The 20,674-nt window shown below is 52.5% G+C and overlaps 1 protein-coding gene across 6 annotated transcripts in view; it reads left to right on the plus strand.

Moving 5' to 3' along the window:
* The window catches only part of RAI2 (retinoic acid induced 2), a 405,001-nt gene extending 385,629 nt beyond the window's left edge, over window positions 1-19,372 (plus strand). For 5 of the 6 annotated variants that reach the window (XM_067722188.1, XM_067722187.1, XM_067722189.1 and 2 more), the window contains one exon: window positions 17,410-19,372. In XM_067722188.1, coding sequence (XP_067578289.1) covers window positions 17,434-19,014 — 1,581 coding nt within the window. In that variant the 5' untranslated portion in view covers window positions 17,410-17,433 and the 3' untranslated portion in view covers window positions 19,015-19,372. The remainder of the gene's footprint in view (window positions 1-17,409) is intronic. The other variant, XM_067722191.1, reaches the window with a different exon arrangement.
* Window positions 19,373-20,674: the final 1,302 nt, after the last annotated feature.

A 20,674-nucleotide genomic window follows, 5' to 3' on the forward strand; every position in this document is an offset into this window, starting at 1 on the left:
CTGGAAAGTGGTTTTGGCTCAAAGCCTGACAGCTATCCCACACTCTTGGGCCAGCTTCCTTCGGGGCCTCTGTTCTTTTATTTCATTGAGCATTTGTTTGGAGGCCGAGGCTGCCTCCTTCGATTGTACCTGGGATAAAGGGCCCCTGGCAGGTGCCCTGGGGGTAACCTACTCCCCCTTACTAGCAGAATCCTCTGCTCCATCTTACCTCCCTCCACTATGCTCACAATTGGTCAAAACTCACCATGTGCGCACACAGAACCATTTTGGGTGGTTTTTTCTTTTTTGCAGTTTGATAGTATTTTCAGTGTCTAGTTTCTTAAATCAAGGGACAATTAACATAAAATCAGATGATTCTTAAGTGGTCAGATACATCAGTGTTGATTATTGTGTGCATCTGTGTAACCACCGCCTGAAGAAGGCTATAAAAATTTCCATCACCCCAGAAAAGTCCTTCCCCCTCCCCCCTCCCCAGAGCAACCACTTTCTGATTCCTATCACGATACATCTTTTGGCTTGCTTTTGAATCGTGTCAATGAAATCTTATAGCATGTACACTTTTGTATCTGGCTTCTTTTGCTCAACACAGTGTTTTTGAAACACCGATGTCATTGCTCGTGGCAGGAGTTCTCTGCTTTTTATTGCCAAGTAGAGGTCCACCGTGTGGGTGTTGCCCATTGTGTTTATCCATTCACCTGTTGACAGACATCTGGGTTGTTTCCAGTTTGTGGCTCTTATGGCCAGACTGCTATGAACATCTGTACACAAGTCTTTTGTGAATATATGTTTTCATTTCTCTTGGGAGGAGACCTCAGAGTGGAATTGCTCAGCCTGAGGACGGGCAGTTGTTTAACCTCATTAGAAACTGCCGGACAGTTCTCCACAGTGGCTGTGCCGTTTTACCAGCAGTGTAGGAGCGTTCCAGTTGCTCCATGTCCTTACCAACTTTTGGTGTTACGGTCTTTCTCATTTTAGTCATTCTAATGGATGTGATATGATCCTTTAGGTTTTTCTTTTAAAGGACATTTTTAAGAATTTTCAAGCATGTCAGTCAGTGCCAGCTCAGACACTGAAAAGGTCCTGTGGAGGGGAAGCGAAGTGTTACATTTTTATGGTGCAGAGGTTTCTGCTTATCATCCCTGTCCGTGAAGCGGAGTCTTTCCAGCCCTGAGGGCTGTCTACAGACTGCCGCAGGGCAAGCTCAAGGCCAGAGCCCCAGTGGGGCGGGGGGGGGGGGGGGGGGGGGGGGGAAGGCAGGCCAGGAGTCAGAGTGGAGGAGGGAGGGGCTCCCGCGAGGGGAGCTCAGAATGCCACAATGACAACCGCAGGGGGACAGATCGTGCCCCACGCGCGCACTCACACAGACGCTGAGAATCTAAGCCTTAAGTAGCCAGCAGGCCCAGGCCAGTTCACAATCCTGCTGTCCCTTCAGCTTCTGTGATCACACATGGTATGAAAGCTCCACGCAACGGGGATATGACATTTCCAATTTCTTACCTTGTAGTTGGCCTGGGCAACTGGAAATCCTCCAAAACCGGTTGCCAGGCATGGGACCACTTAGGTGGCGAGCGTCGGAACCATCCCTGTGGGTGCTGGCTACAGCCTTCCTGACTTCTCCAACCCTACGAGGGTGGGGAGCGCCTCTCAAACACTTTAGTTAATCTGTGTATCTTGACTATCACTAATGTTACCCATTTCTAACACTCATCACGCTAATTAGCAAGCCACCCATTTTACCACCAAAAGAACATTTCTAATATCCCCTGTGCTCTGCTAGCCAAGCTTCGAGTATTGCTAGAGACGAAGGGATAGCTGGAACTCCGGTAGCAGCCCAGGGTTGGGCCTCCCTGGTCTGAACTTGAGCTGACACCTCCCCACAACCCGGGGGAGTGTGTTGATGACAACGCTGGCTGAGTGACTGCGTGAGGGCTTCACTTCAGTTAAGTCACGGGCAGGAAATGTCCCAGTGTAGGTGAGGGTGCCCGTACTGTGTAGAAAGTTTGCTCCAGTGTGGCAGTGTCCCAGAGGCTTTAGACGGATGCGTACTTTGGAGAGAAACCCAGAAAGAGGGCAGTAATGTCAAACATCACACGAGAGCTTGCGAGTAGTGAAACATCAGTGTTCGGTGGAGGGGAGGGCACTTTCGAAAGGGCAGCCTTTGCCTGGACAATCAGTGATGTAGGGAACCAAGGGCAAGCTGGCCGAGCCCCTTGAAGCGTGGATGGTGGACCCGCCCGACAGGAAAATCCCCAGGGACCTTTCCTAGAATGAATCCCGTGTGGCTGGGGAAAGGGCAGAAGTCCCAGGCCTCCCTGCTCTTCAAACCAGCAAAGCATCAAAGGGTACAAAGAGAGAAGGGGGTGTTGTGGTCCTAGCAGCTTCCTCTGGCCAAATGCCGGGCCCGCCAGCTTCCTGGGTCTGTGTGTCTGCGTTGAGCCAGGGCCCCGCTGCTTCTCCCTCCCACACCCCTACCCGCTCGCACGGGTGGGCCCCTGGGGGTCTCCAGGCGGAAGGATGCTAAAAGTCTGGCCTTCTCTGCTCTCTGATGGCAGCTCCACTCCCCCTGCCTCTCCCGACCCCGCCGGCTCTGTGAATGCCAAGGAAATGGACCCTTTCAGTGGAGACTTATGCAGGAACCAAGCAAAGAATGGTCCCGAACCCATGTTCATAAATCGATTGAAGTCAGGAAGAACAGCCACGGGAGTCGGTGCTTTCAGTGCAGGAAAGTTTGCACGTGGAGGCTCCGAACTGGGCTCTGAGCACTTGGGCGGCTCCTGCCGTTCTGGTTTGCAGCCAGTGGGGCTCGAGTTGCTTGGAGGCTGCAAGTCCGCCTGCCCCCAGCACCCGCTGTGTACAGAGCCGTCCCGGGAAGCGCAGTGTCGGGAAAGGTGACGCTAGCTGCCGTGCTGAACAAGTCGAATGTGTATTGCGGCTCAAGTGCAGCAGAAGTTTGTTCCTTCCTCACATAAAGCCCGAAGTGGGTGTTCCCAATGGCCGGTCGCCCTCCACCGAGCCGTGAGTCGGGTGTGCAGATTCCATCTTGTGGCTCCACTGTCTCCGTCAGGTGGCTTCCAGGAGGTCCCTGTGCATCAAGCTGAGGGGAGGAGAGAGAGGTTGGAGCATCGTGTATGGAAGGTTTGTAGGAGCCAGTCCTGGAAGTGCTGTACATCACTTCCACTCACATTCTGTTTGCTAGAACTCAGGTGCGTGGCCACACCAAACTACCAGGGAGGCTGGGAAGCGTAGTCCAGGCAGATGAAGAGAGGGGTATGGCGAACAGCTGGCCAGTTGGCCGCAGATGACATCCTTTTCTGGGAAGGGTGGGAGTGAACCCTTACCTGGGATTCGTTGAGGTTTAGGAAGAGAGAGCTGTCCTTCAGGGGCCAGGGGTGGCTGGTGAGGGGCAGTGGTGGAGCGGGGAGCTCAGGTTGAGGCCTGCTGCAGGGGCAGAAGCAGGCCCGGGAGTTCTAAGCTCTGGTCAGAGGCAAGAAGACACTCCCCCTTCGCCACCCTCAGCAGCCCCCCCCCACACGGGGCCCTCTCCTCCCCTCTCCCATCCCCCAGACCTACCTTCCCTGCAATGTGTCCTTCACATTCTTGGAAAGCTCTGTCCCTTCCTCCCATCGGAACAACCATTCCCTGGGGCTTCACAGCTCAGTTTGTGGGGGAAAAAGAAAAGGGAACAAACCAATTCAAACCAAGGCGGTACTGATGTGCTGGGGCTGCTGAGAAAGCGGACGAGAAAATGAATGTGAAATGCCTAGCAGGGCACCTGGCACATAATAAGCGAATGCTTAGTAAATAGCTTATTATTCTCATCTTGTGAGCGTGAGTGTGTGTATGGGGGGGGGGAGCTAGCCAAGTCCCGCAAATTAATCTACTCACTCTTCTCCTCCCTATCTAATGGTCTCATGACTGAATCATGACCTTCTGTTCAGCAGGGCCTGTGGAAACATCAAAATTGTGTTGGTTGAGTCAGCAATCCTTTGGCTTCATTTCCGAAGGGCAACTTTTAACCCCCTTTGGAGGAGCCAGACACGCCTCTCATGCTCACAGCACCCTGTCTCTCCCTCAGGCCCTCCCCAGGCCCGGGCCCCGGGCTCCACACCTTTCCTCTGGTGCCTTTCCTCCTGCTTCTGGACCGCCTGCCCCGCTCATTCCACCATCTCCTCTACTGAAATCCTGCCCCCGTGGCAAGACCCGGTTCACATTGTCACTTCTGGGAGTAAAGGTTGAGTGACTGGAACTCAGGGGTGGAGCAGGTGAGGACAAAGGAGAATTAGCACGGATCCTGGGTTTGGGGACCACCTTGAGTGTTAGAGGGACGACAGGCGGACTCATTCGAATCTGCTTGCCCACCGTGGGGTGTATGCATGTGTGTATGTGTGAACGCACATTCCAGAACTCTTCCCTGGAAGAAAATAGGAAATAACACCTATAATCTTCATCGTCGACTAGCCAGATGTTACACTGCAGCTTCTCCTCCCCATACAGTACCCTTGCATTGTTTATGCTATATTAGCTGCAACCACGAGACTTGCTTTAAGATAAATATAGTGCATTTCTAGAATTTCCAAAGACTCACCAACCCAAAGATTCTGCAGTGTCTTGTTCTGTTCTTGAGAGAGCTTGACTCCGGACAGAGGGGTGCTTCTGACAAAACAGAATTCCAGAAAGAAGGCTCCCTGTTGAAAAGACGAGCACTCTCCGCCCTCTTCCTGCATTGTCTGTGTACTTCTCGGGTCGAGGTTGCTATATTATTATTTTGAGGCGGTGTGCAGCTGATGAAGTGAAGTGGTATTTGTTTATTTATTGTTTTTTGGGCCCCGAGTTGGAACACAAGATCACTAGAAGAGAAACTCCCTCTATGACTCATCCCAGGAACATCTTGCGTTCCAGCCAGCACAAATATGATTAAAAGAACCTTCTTGAGGGCCCAAATTATATTCTAGCGAAGGAGCACATTAGCCAAGCTGAGCATCTCTGGAACATTTTGCTTTTGGAAAGGGAGCTGTCTCTGGCCTCGTCATGTGCCTGACTCTTTATGAGATCTCAAGGCACACTTCTAGCAGATCCCTCTGTGGCTTGGAGATTGTTACCATAACAGAGTGTCTTCTTCACAGGGGTCACAGAAAGCGCCAGCAGTTGGGGAAACACCTGGTCGTGGTGGCCTGAGTTGGTGACATTTGAGTCGTCACATAATAAGCACTAGAACTTTCCAGGGCATGGCTGGTGTAGCAGACATGGTTGACATCCTGTCCCCATGCCCTCTCAGAGTGACCCCTGTACTCCAAAGGCTGCTCGCTGAAAATACCTGTGGTTTTCCCTCAGGCTTTTTTCCCTTAGTCTCAGGAGTGCCCTAGGCCCGCGTGCTGGGCTGGCTGGAAGTGCCAAGGAATTAACACATCGCCCAGGAGCAGCCCTTGACGTCTGGTGGTTGGGGCTTGGTGAATAAGTGCCCCACCGCCCAGGCAGGTGTTCTCCACTGTCTCCCAGTGTTACCTGTGCAGCTGAGCCCCAGTTGCCCGTGGTGGTAACTAACTTGATAAGTTGGCTTCTTTCCTTTCCCAGTCTCACTGCTTCACTTCTCTGCTGGTGTTTTCTAGATCTTCTGCCAAAGAAACTTCTTGCAGTCAAGCCAGTCTGTGGAGGAGCCCAAACTAAGATAAGGAGCCAGTTGGGATCATCAAAACCCAACAGCTTCCCCCTCCCCCCCCCCCCCCCCCCCCGCCGCTTACCGTGTCTGCCACAGTTGGTCGTTAGGCTTCCACCGTGGCTGTGACATTGCAGTAGCATGTGTGCATGGGGGTGCAGTCCTTTGAGACCCCTAACCTCTGCAGAGAAACCTGGTGAGACAGAGACCAGAGCTGGAGGAGGTAGCCAGTTCAGTAACAGGGCCCTGTGAAGACAGTTCCAGATATTGCTAAAACCTCTGGACCTGGGAGCCACATACTCATGTGGTTCTTGGTATGTGAACAGCAAGTGTTTGTTGATTGAGTCTAGGAAGGAATGAAGAATTGACTCGCATTCACTTCCTCTGTAAGCTCTGAAGGCTTAAAGGTTGAGGCCATGTCCCATCCCCTTTTTGCACGTCAAGTGCCTTTTAATGGAGCCAGCAAACTTGGTCGTAGCTGTAGGCTCTCGTCTCTGTGGAGGGATTTCAAGATAAGTAAGATTCCTCCCTTTGGTTGGTATCTGAAATCGCTCAGTTAGGATTTCATTTCTTCGTCCATAACATTATCACTGACTGAATTCAGTTTATTATACCAATAAAGGAAACATAATTCTTGAACCTATTAGTCATAGAGCTCATTGAGAATGAGTTTATCAGCTCCATTCTGGAACACCCAATTCTGATAGAGGAAACCCAATTCTGACTGCCCAAGGAGGGGCTGAGAGGTAAGCAAAGACAAAGGTCAGGCACCAAAAGAAGACTAATCTATGTTGTTTTCTACGACTGCCAAGTCAAGTCATAAGTGAATGTGCTTGGTGGTTCTAAAAGCATGGGAGAAGCTTTCCCCGAATTCGGATCACCTTTCTCGTGTACCTCTAGTGCTGGTGAACAATTTCCTATTTTCCCTCATTCTGCTGGGAAGCTCCACTCCCGCCTCTCCCTCCACCACCCTGCACAGCAACCATGTGGTTGTAGCTCAACAGCGATCCCTTTTGGGCAGCTGAGTAAAGGTCATTCAGCGCTTTTCTCACCGCTTTCCTCAGTTTCTGGGTTTTCTCTCTTCCAGCCGAGCAACCTTCTTTGCTTCAACTCTTGCCCAGTTATCTCAGAAAATTCTTCTGCTTTCTCTCTCCCTCTTGTCCTTACCCAATTCCTCTCCTCTTCCACCCCTCCCTTGTTTTTGAGAAAATGCCCCTAATCTTGCAGCTAGGCAGGAGAGGAGAGAGCTATTTAGGCCCTTCTGTCACGGAGAAAGAAAACTGTAGGATCTGAAGTGAAATGACGCATCACAGCCAATCAGCTATAACTTTGGAACTTTACAAATGCTCATGAGTCCATATTCCAGATACAAAAGGCTCTGGCCACCTCTTCTTTCTCCCCCAGGCTCCCAGCCTGAATGAGAAGTAGATTTTTGTATTTATTGAATTGTTTTCCCATTGTCTTTCATTTCCTGTAGGGCAACAGTGTTGTTTTCTATTTTCACCGCAAATGTTCAATATTTCAGCTATGCTGGGGGTTAAGTGAGTTTTTGTGGAAACCTCACCATCAGATGTAATATTAATTCTATGGTAAATGCCTTCCCAGTTCCTAGCAGCTGATTTTAAAACGAACCTCTGAACAAACAGGGTTTTAACTCAGAAACTGAATGTACAAACCCATTGGGAGCGTTTGTAATGCTACTTAAGACACTGAGAGGAAATATAGGCAGTGGATCTGATAATGATGACAGTGATGCTAGTGACAAGGTGACAGTAATGATGGTGATGATGTGATGGCTATGACTGTGAGACTGATGATGATGAAGCTGAAGACAGTGACAGTGGTGACGACGATGGTGACAGTAGTGGTGATGATGATGTTAGCCATGTTATTTTCAACATTATCACCAACTTTTTTTTTTTTGTGGCTGCGTTGGGTCTTCGTTGCTGCACGCAGGCTTTCTCTAGTTGCGGTGAGCGGGCTTCTCATTGCGGTGGCTTCTCTTGTTGCGGAGCACGGGCTCTAGATGTGCGGGCTCAGTAGTTGTGGCTCACGGGCTCTAGAGCACAGGCTCGGTAGTTGTGGCGCACAGGCTCAGTTGCTCCGCGGCATGTGGCATCTTCCCGGCCCAGGGCTCGAACCCGTGTCCCCTGCATCGGCAGGTGGATTCTTAACCGCTGCACCACCAGGGAAGCAGCCCTAGCCATGTTTTATTGGGAACTTTCTAAGTGCCAGGCCCTGTGCCAGCTACTTGGCACTGATTATTTCCTTTCATCCTTACAACAGTCCAGCTCTTCCCCCCCACCCCAGGTCTTTTTTAACCTCCATTTTGCACAGAGGGAAACTGAGGCTTAGAAGTAACTTGCCCAAGGTCACACAGGTAGCAAAGTTAGGCAGAGCTGAAATTTGAACCTAGGCCTGTCTGAGTTCGAAACTTGTACTTCTGACCCCTCTCGGGAGTGGGGGGCAGGGGGCAGTGCCCAGGTGAGGCTGGCACAGTTTTCATGCCGAGAGTTGGTGAGCGGCTCATGTGCGTTGGGATAAAGGGAAAATCGGAACTCCAGTCCTTTGCACCTCGCAGATCTGCACCCCTTCCTTCCAGTGACCCCTCGGAGGGCCTGTTTCTGGCACACTAGTCTCTGGAAAATGTCCTGCTAATGACACGGGATTATAAACAGTCCTTTTCCCAGAACAAAAATTTAACCTTTGTATCTCAATCTAATTAGAAGTATTTTCTCTTCCAGGAGCAGGTTTTTTTCCCTCTTTGTTCCTTATTTAAGAGGTTTCTTTATTGCCAGAAAAATCTCCAAACACCGTAGCTTTTTAAGATGATAGACCCTGGCCAGAGATCTTGAACATGACCTGTGCTCCTGCACGAGATGGCCACTCCGGCACCGGCACCTGAGGGTGTTCGGGTGCTGTGTGTCCAGCTTAAGGCTCTGGGACCTTGGCCGAGTGCAGGGGTGGACACTCCTGGGCTCTCACAGCCCACATCCAGGTGGGTGTCCCCTGCCACCAGCAGCAGTTCTTTATGATTTTCTCTGGTGATTCTGATCTGTGTCTCTCCCCTTCCCCTGGGCTCACCAAGACTTGAGGAGGGTGCTTCCTTCCTCTTAGTTTCAGGGGCAACCCTCCCTGAACAGTAAGCATTTCTCCTCTACCTTAGAGGGGTCCCCGCCCTGACATCTCTTCCCATTGCTGTCTAGGGACTGGCATCCTTTTAGAGACTTACTCCTTTACCTCTGCAAGAACTGTGCACCTTGAGGGAGCCCTGTTAGAAGCAGGTCGCCCTGGGAGAGTATCAGTTGGTGAATCCTTGGGGAATTGAGCTGAGAGAGAAGGCAATGAGCATGTAGAGAAAACAGCATCAGGGTGGAGGGCTAGGAGATGCACGCCTGGCACGCAGCGAAGGCACTCAGGTAGTTTTTGAAAGAATACATACATGAGTGGACGTGAACCTAGTTCTCTATTCCGGCCCCGCACCCAGGCCTGCAGCCCGAGGGCCGCCATAGGTCCTCTGGGGGCAGGCTGGAGGTACCTGGGAGTCTAAAATGAGATCGGAAATGCAAAGACATCTGACAGTCTCTTCCTGGGCCAGAAAGGAACCAGGGCCACTGCGTGGCACCCTCCACAGCCAGACCCCAGATCCCTCCTGTGCTCTGGTGGAATCCTACCACGTCGTAGGGACGTTTGGCACATAGTGGGTTCCCGACTGCGCTGTGATGTCTTCACCCCACAGACCCTGCCCTGCTCTGGAAGTGGAGTCCCAAGAGAGATAAGCCATGCTCTGACTGGAGCCGAAGGGTCTTCTTACCTTCTCCCCTCCTTTTGGCCTTCTCTTCTCCCCTGGCCTGGTTTAAAGATGAACCAGAACTCCCAAAAGAGCCTGCCTCCTTTCTCTAACCTTTCCCTCTTCACCATTCCTGGTCCCTCCCTCCAAGCTGCTCCCCTCACCCACGCTGTGGGCTTTGGAGTTGGGAGGATAGGGACTGGCGTCTTCTCGGGGGGTCATGGGCGTGGCCCAGAAAGACCCGCCCCCATTCTGCCCTTCCCCCACCCCCTTGTGCCCTTTCCCTCTTCCGTCCAAGTCTCTTGAATTCCCACACGTCCCCATCCCTCAGGACCCGCAGCAATTCCTAGAAGGCCGGGTTTGACTCCTTCCCGCAGACACCACTCACTCGTGGGAGGCCTGAGTTAACTTTCCACCCCACCATGAGAGGGGGGCAGTACCCCACGTTACAGAAGAGGAAACTGAGTCCCAGGGACACAAAATGACTTTACCCCAGTCACAAAGAGCTCATGTGTATGTGTGTGTGTGTGTGTCTTGAATCTCATCTTTTACTTCTATTTCAATTTCTTATCCATTAGATACCATGCACTCGAGGGTTTATTTCATCTTTTTTTATCAAGCTCCTCACCCATCAAACTCTATTTGACAGTCTGATGGTTGACTCTGGTTAAGGGATACAGACGTAGCAGGGGACCCCTTTGACTCAAGTGAAATTTGAACCCAAGGCAATGGCTGAGGGACTGCTTTTGAAGGAGCACAGGTCTGAGAGTCTTGCACGCTACAACCTCTGAGCCTCACTCAACCAGTGAACCTCAGCTTCCTGCTCTGCAGAATGTGAGGGGTGGCCTGGGCCAGTGACCCCAAGACTCGTTCAGGCAGGGGGGGACCCTTGGAAGTCTCGCTGGGCCTTGGAAGCTCTGTCTCTCCTGCCGAGTTCCACCTTTTTCATGCTTGCACTCCTATCAGAAACAAAAGAAAGAATTGAACACCCCCTCAGCACATACACATGGTTAAATTATATATGTCTTCCTGTATTTATTTATTACATTTGCCATAAAATAGAAAAACGGGAATAAAAAGGATGAGACGGTAAAATGACGACTTTACCCTGCTCCCCGGAGGCCTGGGAGTGCCCTGGCGTCAGTGGCCAGTGTACTGTGCTCGGGCTCGCGGCTTCCTCCTGCCCGACTGTCTCACAGCTCCCATCTTTCACCAATATCACATCACATCACAGCTAAGATTTGCACTCAGTCCTCTCTGGCAGAACTTCCCACGGCCGCTGCCCACCTTCACGAAGGTGAGACTCGTCACGAGCTGCATGGCCACCACCGTTTTAATAAATGAAGCAACGTGTTGGGGACTCGTTCCCAAAGCTAGCTTGGGTTGTCCTAGTCCTTTCGGAGGGCCGTGGAGATCTCTGCGTGGAAAAGGCAATCGGCTGTAAGCCAGGTGACTATTTCGTGTACTCGCCCGTATCGTAGCCAATTTGGGAATCCATTCATGTGATAATTATGTTCACAGCTTCAGTAGAAACGCCCTGTGCTGATGTCTGAAGCTCAGAAAATTTAATCATTGGGGCAAGTAATTGACAATCATTACGCCCTATGGGGAGAGCAAAACCATTTTTTACCCAGTTGGAATTACTTCTTAGATATTTAGTGCATATCAGGTCCTGAATGGTGAAACCATATCTACGTTGTATTAAAGGATGCGAGTCATGCTTTGCTCATTTCACTCATAGTAAGTGGCTGGTGACTTTTATACACCATTAGGTTGATCATTGAGGCCGTAGTTTAAAGTGCTGGATCGAAAGCAAGAAATAGATTTAGAATAAGGTGCAGTTGGGAGGGGGAGGATACTTACAGAGGTCTCTGGGAAGTCAGCCTTGCAAGAAGGAGTGACACCTCACTTTTTCCCGGGGGCGGGGGCCCATGGGAAGACTCTGTGACGGCCAGGGTGGAAGTTGAGGGAATTCCGGACTTGATGGCTTTAGTCTTTTCTGTGAAGTAAGAAGCAAGATCAGCCACTAAGAAGAAGGTTGGCTGACCAGGTGCCTTGTTCTCTGGCCTTTGGATTAAGGCCATTCTGACTGCACAGTAGAGCCACCTGGGGTATTTTTCAAAACCCCAATGCCCCGGCTGTACCCCAGACCAATTAAGTCAGAGTCTTGGTGGTGGGACCCAGGCATCAGTATTTTTTAAAGCTTCTGGGTGATTCTAACGTGTAGCCAAGTTGAGAACCGGAGCTAAGCCAGCACCTGTCAGATGTGAACGTGCGCACAGATCATCCCGGGAGCTTGTCGAGATGCAGGTGCTGATTCAGGTGGTCTGGGGTGGGGCTCGAGACTCTGCATTTTTAGCAGGCTCTCAGGTAGTGCTGCTGCTCCACGGACGTGGACGATCCAATTCTGACCTGAAAAAATGATGGCTGCCCACGGGCTCCATAAAGACCGAAGCTGTTGATATTTTACAGTTGGAAAACACATAGTATCGGGGTATATTTTTAGAAAATGAATGTCTTTTTTAAAATAAATTTATTTATTTTTATTTATTTATTTTTGGCTGCGTTGGGTCTTCGTTGCTGTGCGCGGGCTTTCTCCAGTTGCGGCGAGCGGGGGCTGCTCTTTGTTGCGGTGCGCGGGCTTCTCATTGTGGTGGCTTCTCTCGTTGCGGAGCTCGGGCTCTAGGCACACGGGCTTCAGTAGTTATGGCTCATGGGCTCAGGAGTTGTGGCTCACGGGCTCTAGAGCGCAGGCTCAGTAGTTGTGGAGCACGGTCTCTAGGCACGAGGGCTCAGTAGTTATGGCTCACGGGCTCAGTAGTTGTGGCTCACGGGCTCAGTAGTTATGGCTCACAGGCTCAGTAATTGTGGCGCACGGGCTTAGTTGCCCCGCGGCATGTGGGGTCTTCCCAGACCAGGGCTTGAACGCGTGTCTCCTGCATTGGCAGGCGGATTCTTAACCACTGCGCCACCAGGGAAGTCCTGAAAATGAATGTCTTAAAGGAAGAAATTTATCTTGGTAAAATATCTAGGTGAGGCTGACTTCAGGGGAAGAGGAGGGCAGGTCACATCTGCAGGCTGTTCGGGCTGAAGGGGGTGTCCCCAGGATCGGGACCAGGGGACTCCAGAATGGCCCGCCCTAGATCATCCAGGTCCTGGAGGTGGAATGTGCCCAGATCACTAAGACTGCTTCCCGTGAGGCTGAGCTCACTTCCACGTGACCTCACTCCAGTGGTCCCAGGGTCCTCACAGGGCTCCCAGGCAGCCAGTGGCCCCTGGCTTGCGTTACCACGAGGTGACCCTGCCCACCAGACCTAGGAACCCGGTCCTCAAGCATTTCCTCAGGGGCGCTTGGTGCTGCAGACCAGGGGCCTTGCGGTCGTCTTGATAGTTGTTTCTGTGGTGAAAATGCTCTCAATTCACGGTACAAAATCAGGCCCCTCTCTAGAAGGTGATACAGGGCTCCTGGCATGCCCACAGGGCTTTTGTCCAAATTCCCAGCTCAGAAATCAAGCTCTGCGTGAGGCGGTCTCGGGGATCCTGTCCTGGGTTAGAGTGGGGTTCACAGTCACATTCTGAACTTCCTTCAGTTGGAGTCGGTGCAGGCTCCTCAGGGGGTCCCCATGGGATCATTTAGGATGTAGCTGAGGGTATTAAGTTGAGTGTGTGAGTGTGTGTGTGTGTGTGTGTGTGTGTGTGTGTGTAGAGAGAGAGAGAGAGAGTGGGAGAGAGAGATTAGGTGTTAAATGCCCACAACAGGGAAATAGATGGACTCTACGACCTAGAGAGTATTCTAAATTATCTGAGTGGTCAACTGTTTTCACTTTTGAAATTAAGCTATAAATGAATCCTTGTCAAAAAAATGTCAACCTGTCTGGAAGCCTGTAAGGTAAATTGAGTCCTTTGTGCGATGCTCTGGAGGCAGGAGGCCTGAGAGGCAGGCTCGACTTGCAGGGCGCCCAGTGGGGTGCAGATGTGGGGCGGGTCACTGACCTACCGCCTGGGAGTTGGGCCCCAGGTTGGCTTCTTCACGAATGTAACTCCTTATCAGGAAAACGGCACACGTGTCGCTTTGCTTTGGTTTTCTTTGTCCGTGTGTGTCAGAGAAACACGGGACCCTAGGATGAATCCATTCACAGGTCACCGTGTCAGACTCTTCACTGTCCACAAAGTGCTTTCGCATCTACTGTCTCGTCATTGGAGTCTCCCCCTGGCTGGTGAAGGTGGGTGACTGCCATGTTCCCCTCCGTGGCACCTGTGGGCCTGACCCTCTGCTCTCTCCACACCAAGAGCAGGGTGACCTCTGTGATAACTGGCCTCTGGCGAGTTTTATTTAGCCTTTCTGGGTCACGGTTTCCTCATCTGTAAAAAAGATCGGGAAGAGGACAGAGATGTAAGCTTTAATGTCCCTGCCAGTCTTGATATGCCATGATTCTATAAATGTGACAAGACGCTGGGTATGAGAACGCCAGGCTGCGAAAGGCCTAGATACTCATTCATGCCCTCCTTTCTGAAAGGATTCACCAGCTACGGTTATAAAGATGAGCGGGTGAGAAAGTGGTTTCTCATACTGGCAATGCCAGTATGAGGGGGAGGTTCAGGACTTGCCAAGGTAAGTTGGGGTCCTGTGGGAGCTCAGTGGGGTTGGGGGAGATCTCAGAGGATGAGAGTCCAGCGTCTGACAGGTGAGCAGGAGTTGGCTGGGTGAAGGTCAAGGCCCGAGAGGACTCGAAGCTGAGGGGCAGATCCTGGGGACAACGTGCCTCTGGTATCCTTAGATCTTCGTGATAGTTAGACAAGGGGTTCAGGTGGCAATTTTGTGACCCCACAGGTCTCTGAGCCCAATTACTGCCCCAGACAGTCCTTCCTCACCTCCCCAGCTGCTCTGTGCCCTGAGGCTTCTCCGCAGGGTCTCCATCTGGGGGGCGCATAGGCAACTGGCCACGCGCCAAGAGAGCGAGGGTCGCCAGCACCCACGGATCCAGATCGCCCACTTCCCCTCCCTTTACGCCCCGCCCCATACCCCCGGGGGTAATGGGTGCAGGCCGAATGATGGCCGATCTCATTTAAATCCATTTAATATTTTGAAAAACCCAAACAAAAGGCTCCCAGCCACCTCTGAAGAAACGGCACTCCCTCAGCATGAGCATTACGGGGTTTCTGTGACACGACCTCTCCAGTCGGCATCTGGCTTCTGGCTTGTCCTCAGGAACACAGACTTGCGCTGTGAACCCTCATCTCAGGAGCTGGTTGTTTTCCTCAGGGCATCCCTGCGGCTTCCAGCACTGGCTCCTACCACAGTGACAGCCGCTCCGGCCCCCCAGCTGCTGACCCAGAGTCGGGGGGCGTGCTGTCAGGGTGAATGAGGGGAGGAGGAGCGGGGCGGAAGAGGGGAAGAGCCCCCTGGGAGGCGGGAGGGTGCTTGACGAAGGCAGTGTAGCCCTGGGCCCCGCGTGGTACGCGACGCGGAGCGGGTGCTCAGTCCCCGGTGGGGAGCGGCGGGCATCGTCTCAGCAGGCCTCTAGGTGAGTGACCGCGGCTGCTCCCCGGGCCTGCTTGGCTCAGTCATCAGGCAGGTGCAAAGCTGTCACGTGGGAGGAGGCAGGGGTGGCAGCCCTGCCCTTGGCCCCCGAGATGCCGCACACTGCCACCTGCATCCTGGCCCGTCCCGCAGCGCATCTGGCCCCGGCCCTGTCCCCAGAGGCTTGAGGCCCCGGCAAGGGGCCCGATGGCGAGAGTTTAAAGGCACTGAGCGCCCCCTGTGGGCGGCACCCTCACCTCTGGCAGGACGGCCTCGTACTCTGAGCGGGAAGGTTCTGGAGGCTTAGCAGTCCTAGGGCCAGGGCCAGGGCCAGGCCGGGAGAGGAGTGAGGCTGCGCGGGGAGAGATGAGAGCCGCCCCCGGAGCCGAAGGTATGTGCCGGGAGCCGGTCGGGGAGGCGCCGAGAACGTGTAGCCTGTCATGAGAAAGCAGCCTCACAGCCGGGTAGTCCCGAGGCCGCGGGAAACACGGGCCGGACGGGTGGCCGCGGTACCTCCTCTGACCGCTGCTGTCCTTGTCCGCACCAGCCCCGCCCAAGCTTCCCTTCAGCCTTCTGCCACCCCGCCCTGGGCTCTGGCCACTGTGAGGGACAGGGTGGCCCTTCTGGAGGAGGCCTTCGAAGGGCTGTCCGTGAGTGGCCGACAGAGCTCTGTCCCGCCGAGGCTGATGCCCCTCCTGGCTTCACGCTGCCGCCTTCTCGTGCTAGCCAGTCTCTGTCCGATCAACGGCGTGCAGCCCCGGTAGACTCTAATCCCCATGAAAGCAGGAGCATCTTCAAGATCATGACAGCATCTCCGGCCCCCAGCAAAGCGCTGGGCAGGCAGTAGGCGCTCAGCAAATTGATTGGTTGGGTGGGTGAATGAATGCATGGAAGAATGAATGAATGGTGCACTGGAGGCACGGCATTTTCTGGGCTGAATCAGGGAGCAGTCCTCTCAGGAAAAACCAGGCCCTTCAGCTGGGGCAAGCCCCCTCAGGCTCCCTGGGGACGGGCTTCCTCAGAGGCTCCGCAGTGTGCCCTGCCGAGGGCGTCACTCACCATTCCTTCTCCATAAGGTTCTCTGCACAGCATCCTTCCCCTTGTCCTCCCCTCCTCCTGCTTCAGAGAAACTCCTTGTTCTGTGCACTTGACACGTCGTGATTGTCTGGAAATATCACAAAGTTGTTCATTGCTTAAAGCTGCCTTCCTGTAGTGAGGCCTCGTTTGTTCATTTCTATTCCCATGGTGTGCTGGGCCACCTCTCTTGTTTTGGAGGTTGTGTTGGTAATTTCGGGGTGCGGAGAGAAGGACAAGTTGACCCCAGGACGAAAGTCTAGACCGCTCAGACAGGTGAGGTCAAGAATCGGAGTTGCCCAAGGCCTGCCCAGCAAGACTGAGGATTATTGAATTATTATTGAGCCCAACCAGACCCCAGGGCTGCACAGATCCCCGAGTTAGACATGGTGCCTGCCTTCTCCATGGTAACAAGGCTAAATATGGACGCGTTTCCATGGAGAGCCATATCGCAGCTGCAGCCCTGCTTCCTCCAGGAAGCACCAGCGCTGGGCTTCTTTGGCTTCTCAGGAGGTGGCCAGTGGTGCCGCGGACATCAAGAAAGTATATCTCACCTCTGAGGATGTTTGTTTCCAACAAGGGTTCCGTTTCCCCGGCCCTAGATTCGTCAACATCTGTTCCTCTTGACAGCTAGAAGTTAGGAGAGAGAGGTCACAGGTCAGACAGACGGAATGGGAACAGTGACGCTGGACCCAGTGAGCATTCGTGCAAGTTATCCTGTCTTCACTCCTTGGAGTGGCTTTTCCTATTACTGGAGGAAAGGGGGTGTCACTGGTTGGAGGGAGACAGCTGTAATGAGCCTCGTATAAATACACTGCTGTTCCTCTCATCAAGCCTCTTTTGGAAGAATTATTGCTGCTACAAAGAGTTTTCTAAATGCTTTCCATAACTGGGATGGCCCCCTTCCAATTTCATACAATATTCTAACGTGACAGGGTTCTATTTTTTTTTCTTAAAGGAAAGTAAGTCTTTGCTGCATATTTGAATTTGAACAAGTCCAATCCCCGCATATCTTAACTGTCCGATAGAACGATGTGGAATGAAACTTTGTGTTTGTCGCAGGCTAAACATATAAGCTGAGGGAGTGTTCGGCCTCACAATACTCTGTTTAACCGCACTTGGCTATTTAGTCATTACATCATCTGTGTTTATAGTTTAATCGTCTGTTAAATTGGGGCTGTCCACGCACAGCTGATCGTATGGGTGTGTTCGTATATGTTAGGGAATATCTGTAACATGTATGTATACACAGAGAGATGGGTGTGCTCCCCGGTTAACTAAGATGTGGAAACTTTTAAAAGATGTAGAGAGAGCTCTCAAGGCAATTATAGTCTCAGAAGGAAGATTCATATGGTGTGTTCTGTGTTGCAGGCCGAGTGGCATCAGAGCTGAGTGATGGACGATCTGCAGTCCCAGAACCTCTCCATGGACATGACCGACTCCTCCCCTGCCTTGGCCAATAACAGACTGGAGAACGGCATGGCCCAGCTGATCACCACTGAGGCCTGGAACATCAACTCCACCGACCTGGTAAAGAAGGCCCTGGTGACCGTGCCGGCCCCGTCCATTCTGAACCCCCCGGCTGAGTCCCAGAGCGGCATGGCTCTGAAGGTAGCGGCCACCGTGCTTCAGCCCCTGTGCCTCGGGGAGAGCCCGGTGGTGATGCCCATTCACATGCAGGTGGAGGGCAGCCCCGCGCCTGAGCTCAACCCTAACGGCAACGCCACTTACGTCATGACCACACAGGGCCCCGTGCAGCTGCCGGTGGTGCTGGAGCAGCACGTCTTCCAGCACCTCAACTCCCCTCTGGTCCTGCCACAGGAGGCCCCGTGCTCCTCCAGCGCCATCCACAGCAACCTCTTCCAGGGAGCCGAGGACCCCGAGGCCCAGCCCCAGCTCCTGGACCTCAGGATCCCCAGCCAGCCGCAGGAGCCCACGTTGCCCTTCGAAGCCGTGCTCCAGAATTTGTTTCCTTCGCAGGGCGCTCTCGGCCCTCCACCGTGTCAGCCTCCGCCGGGATACGCCCCTGTGCCCCCCCAGCCCTTTAACTCCCCCTTGTCCCCCCTGGTCCCGCCAGCCACCCTCTTGGTTCCCTACCCTGTGATCGTCCCCTTGCCTGTGCCGGTCCCCATTCCCATCCCCATCCCAGTGCCTCAGAGTTCTGAATCCAAGTTCAGCCCCAGCTTCCGAAAGCCGCCATCTTCCTTCGGCCTACACCCGTTTAAAGGCACTCAGACCCCTCTCCAGAAGGAGGAACTGAAGCCCTTCGACCTCCTCCCGCCGAGGGAGTACTTCCAGCTCGGCCGCCACACCGTCATCAAGATGGGGAGTGAGAACGAGGCCCTGGATCTCTCCATGAAGTCGGTGCCCTGGCTCAAGGCTGGCGAAGTCAGTCCCCCGATGTGCCAGGAAGATGCAGCCCTAGACCTGTCACTGGCAGCCCACCGGAAATCTGAGCCCCCCCCTGAGACATTGTATGACAGCAGCGGGTCAGCAGACAGCCCAGGTCACACTGTGATGGAGAAACTTCCCAGTGGCACGGAAGTGCCCTTTGCCCCTGCCACGCCCCACGAGGCCTCAGCCGCGATGGATCGTCACATGGGCAGCAGCGTTGCCGCCGAGCCACCCAGCCAGCCCAGCAGTGAGGTCAAGGCTGAAAATAACATTCAGATTGTGAGCGAGTCCCAGGCGGCCAAGGTGATCGTCTCCGTGGAAGACACTGTGCCTACCATCTTCTGTGGCAAGATCAAAGGCCTCTCGGGGGTGTCCACCAAAAACTTCTCCTTCAAAAGAGAAGACTCCATGCTTCAGGGCTATGACATCAACAGCCCAGGAGAAGAGTCCATGGGAAACGCGGAGCCCCTTAGGAAACCCGTCAAAAACCGGAGCATAAAGTTAAAGAAAGTGAACTCCCAGGAAATACACATGCTCCCAATCAAAAAACAACGGCTGGCCACCTTTTTTCCAAGGAAGTAAATAACGGCTTTTTAAAATTTTTATGATTATAATATGGGGAAAGGTGCATTGGTTTTATAAAAAGGCATTTAAAACAAATTATCTTTGTTAATTATTTTGGGGAGTAGCTGGGAAGCGGGAAGGCAAATTGGCTCTAAGCAAGTTTCATTTTCTTTTTTAATTTTTGACTTTTCACAAATGAGTAAATAAGAGCAACCTATTTTTCAAGCAGATTGCACATTTTTTTGCAGCTTTAATGGAATATTGGGTGAATCAGAGGGGTAAAAAAGCTATTTTCATTGCCACAAAGTGCTTTGATGATGTAATACCTAATGAAGGGTAGGATGAATATTTCACAATAAATGTTTGTTTGCACTAACTGGTTGCAGTATTCTATCATTTATAAAATCTGCATTCCTGAACTGGCAGGGTTTGGCCAAAACTGTCGCTTGTGAAGCACTGCAAGCTATCCGTGTTTAGAGACCGAAGCTCTTCGGGCATATTGGGCAAAGAAGGATCATATTGGCCTATGTCCTCAGAAAAGGAGGATTAGGGGCAGGACAGGAATAAAGATGCAGACGTAGAGAATGGACTTGAGGACACGGGGAGGGGGAAGGGTAAGCTGGGACGAAATGAGAGAGTGGCATGGACATATATATACGCGACCAAATGTAAAATAGCTAGCTAGTGGGAAGCAGCCGCATAGCACAGGGAGATCACCTCGGCGCTTTGTGTCCATCCACCTAGAGGGGTGGGACAGGGAGGGTGGGAGGGAGGCGCAAAAGGGAGGGGATATGGGGATGTATGTATATGTATAGCTGATTCACTTTGTTATATACAGCAGCAACTAACACACCATTGTAAAGCAATTATACTCCAATAAAGATGTTTAAAAAAAAAAAGAAAAGGAGGATTAGGAATATGTATGACCTTGAGCAAGTCATTTCCCCTTCTGGCCCCTTTCTTCATTTGTAGAAATGTGGCAAAGGCAGGGGGTGGGGAGGTGAGTTTCAAGTACCCAATCCCCCCTCTCATGTTCACAGAGACCCTGGATGTGCAGAATTCTGTCTGAAACCTTCCGTAGACTAAAACAGACAAATGTCTCTAAAGGGAAATTTACCTGCTTCTTTTCCTCCCCTCCTCCCAAAATTTAGCTGAAAGGACTTTCTCTTCAAGGGTAGTAGGAGCACTGTTCTGAATGACTAATAGTCTTGCAAGTCAAAAGTATTACCGAAGGCCACTCAGAACAAGAGGGCAGTCCAGTGGATTAGGAGGTGTCTCACGCAAGTTCCCGGCCCTGGGTAGAGATGTTTGGGCGTGGGGTCGAGGAGGGAAGAGAAAGCCATTCCTTATTAGTTTATCTCAGTGATTCCCAACTGGGGGTGATCATGCCCTCCAGGGAACATCTGGCAATGCCTGGAGACGCTTTTGGTTGCCATGGCTTGGGGCTGGGGGGTGCTCCTGGCACCTGGTGGGCAGAGACCCGGATGCTAAGCATCCCACAGGGCGGCCCCCAGGGCAGAGAGTGATCCAATCCCCATGTCCACAGCACTGAGGCTGAGAACCCGCCGTTAAACCACCTCTCGACGGACAGAAGCGATGCACCTGGAAGGAGAGAACAGCACGAAGCCATCCATACCAACGAGGAACCGTGAGTGTGCGTTTAAAATAGACCTGCTAG

Source organism: Pseudorca crassidens, chromosome X (genome assembly GCF_039906515.1).
Source record: "Pseudorca crassidens isolate mPseCra1 chromosome X, mPseCra1.hap1, whole genome shotgun sequence".
NCBI classification, from domain to species: Eukaryota; Metazoa; Chordata; class Mammalia; order Artiodactyla; family Delphinidae; genus Pseudorca; species Pseudorca crassidens.